The sequence below is a fragment of the Ceratina calcarata genome, unplaced genomic scaffold (genome assembly GCF_001652005.2).
Source record: "Ceratina calcarata isolate Rehan_Ccalc_2016 unplaced genomic scaffold, ASM165200v1 scaffold50.2, whole genome shotgun sequence".
Lineage (NCBI taxonomy): Eukaryota > Metazoa > Arthropoda > Insecta > Hymenoptera > Apidae > Ceratina > Ceratina calcarata.
Window position 1 is genome coordinate 1584 of NW_017174432.1, and position 3027 is coordinate 4610.

At 47.4% G+C, this 3027-nt stretch overlaps 1 protein-coding gene across 11 annotated transcripts in view; it reads right to left on the reverse strand.

Annotated features, from left to right (window-relative positions):
• Window positions 1-17: 17 nt before the first annotated feature.
• Syp (synaptotagmin binding cytoplasmic RNA interacting protein) overlaps window positions 18-3027 on the reverse strand; it is a 54011-nt gene continuing 51001 nt past the window's right edge. For 5 of the 11 annotated variants that reach the window (XM_026816249.1, XM_026816251.1, XM_018029845.2 and 2 more), the window contains exons 12-13: window positions 1100-1265; window positions 118-368 (exon numbers count right to left, since the gene is read on the reverse strand). In XM_026816249.1, coding sequence (XP_026672050.1) covers window positions 118-368; window positions 1100-1265 — 417 coding nt within the window. Of the gene's footprint in view, window positions 369-1099; window positions 1266-3027 lie in introns of all 11 variants that reach the window. The other 6 variants (XM_026816256.1, XM_018029843.2, XM_026816255.1 and 3 more) reach the window with 5 other exon arrangements.

Below are 3027 nucleotides of genomic sequence, written 5' to 3' on the forward strand. Positions count from 1 at the left end.
CCTTCTTCCTCTCTTTCCTTCTTCCGTTTGTCCGTACGTCGTACGTGCGTGCGTGCGTGCTTGCGTGCGTACTTAGGTCCGTGCGTGGGTGCGTATTCACTCACAGACTCGCATAAGTTAGCTCCACGACTGGTAGGAGTCCTGGTACCACTCGTGATCGTCGCTGGAAACACCGCCGAGCGTGGCGGTCCTACCTCCGAATCCTATGTCACCGCCGCCACCACCACCACTGCCACCGTTCACACTCGCCAGTCCGTACGCATTGCCCAGTGGTTGTTGGGCGAGGGGTTGGTTTCCCCAGTTGCTCTGGAAGCGACGCTTAGATTCCCCCTGGTTCTGGTGACCCCCGTCAAATTTTCGTTTACCTGCTGTACAAACAAACGAATCACTGTTACCCGGAATTCCGATCGCTTTTCCTTTCACTTTCTGCCTCTGCCGTCGCAAAGAACATCTTCCCCATGCTCTCGTCCATTCGCTCGCTCTCTCCCTCTCTCTTGCACTCAGCTGTTACTCATTATCGTCGTTCACGTCTGTTTGCGTGTAAACGGCAATCGTTAGCTACTGAGTCAGTCCTTCGGTTCAATCGTTCTTACGAGACTACACTGGCGCGACACGAACGAACACGAGATCAATGTTTAACAATTCACAGCTGTGCTGTTGTTCGCTTGACCAGATGAACCAGGAGTGCGAGGGAAGATGATCGACATCTGGATTCGAGGAAGACCAGGAACGAACGACTCGGCATTGGACGAACGGAGTGGACAAGGGACGTGGAAGATACAAGGAACGAAGTGCACAGGATGGAATTCATCGATGCGAAACAAGTAAACCGCAGCACAGTCGTCACAGGAAGGAGTCTCGACCGACGCAACGACGCGAAAGAAAAATCGACCGAGGACTCAAATGAAAAGGCGAGGTGTAATATGAGAAAAGCTTGACTCGAAACGAAACCAAAAAGCTCGTAGGCAAATAAAATTTTTAACAGGAGCAGTTGAAAAATGATAGACGGAACAGAAAAAGGGTGATGAGATGAGAAGAAATGAAACGAGGAAGAAAGTAAAAGAGTAATGCAAAAAAGATTCATTGTGGAGATACAGACCATCCTCACCTGGTAAACTTCCCTTGGCGCGGACCCCCCCACGAGCGGACAGCCGCTGGACCCCACGAGCCCCTGAAGTTGCGGGGTTGCGTCCCCCCCTGACTGGCCCACGGACTTGGGGCCCACCGACCCGGCCACGCGGCGCTACTCCACGGCCACGTCCAGCCTGACCAAATAACACACACCCAATCGTTTAACCCATGTGACATATACATTGCTCTCCTACAAGTTCATAGTTGATAGTCGATAGTCGATAGTTGGCCTACACGATACTTCTACGTCTTATCTCTAGATGTTTTCTTTTCATACGCGAATTTATGCGACGGTCATTTTTATCCTTTCTTTTCCAACCGGCACGAGCAACGGGAGTTAACACCCTACGCGTTTCCGATACCTGTACATCGTCAGTCTGGTTCTGCGTTAAACCACCTAAACATCTAAGGTATGGACCTAACAGATGAACGAACGATAGCCGGTCACGCGAATCGGGCGAATCGGTTCGTCCGACGATCAATTATTTCGGATTTTAGATTCGGGAACGGTGGTCATCGTCTCGTTCCATGTATATCATCTATATATGTACATCTTGCGGCTACCGAAAATACATGTACTGTTCATGCACATATTATGTACAAAAAGGTGCACGAACACAGATCGAACCAAGGTATGTACGTACAGAAATTTCAGACGCGTATGCACGCACACGCATGTTCATCTACAGCGAGCAGCTCCAATTCCTTCGAGCGAGCGAAAACGCGCAAGGAACGAATCGGAGCAACCGAATCTTCGTATGCGTGGACACGAAACATCTATATATGTACATGTTCGTACATGCAAACGGTATTTAGAATGCAAAACGATACGATGCGCGCGTATGTGCAGATGTACAGACGTCTCTGTTGAATGATCACAAGTGGACGAGGACGGTGGTGGCGTATGTACAATCTAAAAAGGGCACTTGGGATTCGAGTACTGATCGCAAATATAACATATGTACATGTGTGTACAGAAGAGGTCGGTGAGATATACATATAGTACACAGGGCGATGCAGCGGGAAGAAGGGCTCACTTAAAACCAACTTTTTACCAATATTTTGTACAGACAACAGCAGTGGTAGCAGAATCTCCGAATGAGACCAAGCGGGAAGCGCTTGTTCGTCGTTCAGGGATTAATCGCAGGGAAAGCTTTAAGCGTAACAATCTACTGCACTGTCAGCTAGAACAAAATTCAACAGGATAAATATCAATTGTATGTATATGCGGGGGGTGAACATTGCAAAGCGGGGTAGTTTTTAAGCATAAGCGGAATATTATACATCGCAGCAGGCAGCTATCAAATTTTCATCGTCAACAAATTAATGGCGGACGCCGTTCGACAGAGATCAACGTCGTTTCATCGAAATCTCTCCCTCTCTTGTCTCATCGAAATCTGTCTCTTTCGATCGATCTCTTCTCGTTTCCGTCCTATCCTATCGGAATGCAATTTAACATGTTATTAGACACATGCACAGGCAAAGCACCCATACACGTTCTTTCGTTTCACATGCTATGTTATCAGTATCTCTCTCGCTCTTCCACTCACTCTCTCTCTCTCTCTCTCTCTCTCTCTCTCTCTCTCTCTCTCCTNAGGGGCAGATTCTCGGTGGCTCCCGTCCTCAACCTGGCATCTCTGGGCGCGATTATAATCGCTCCATACGGCAACGCTGATCCAAGCGGTCTCCAGCCGACTGACGTCTGTTTGAACTCTTGATTCCCGTCCTTCTTCGCATTATAAGTTAATGTTATTAAAAAAAAAATTTTTCATTGCGGAAAAACATGTTTTATCATCTTCTGATCACATGCGACCGCATGAGAAAATGAAATATTTTCATGTCTCATACAATTGTTAATCTTATACACTCTTATGTCAATCTTACAACTAAATTGAA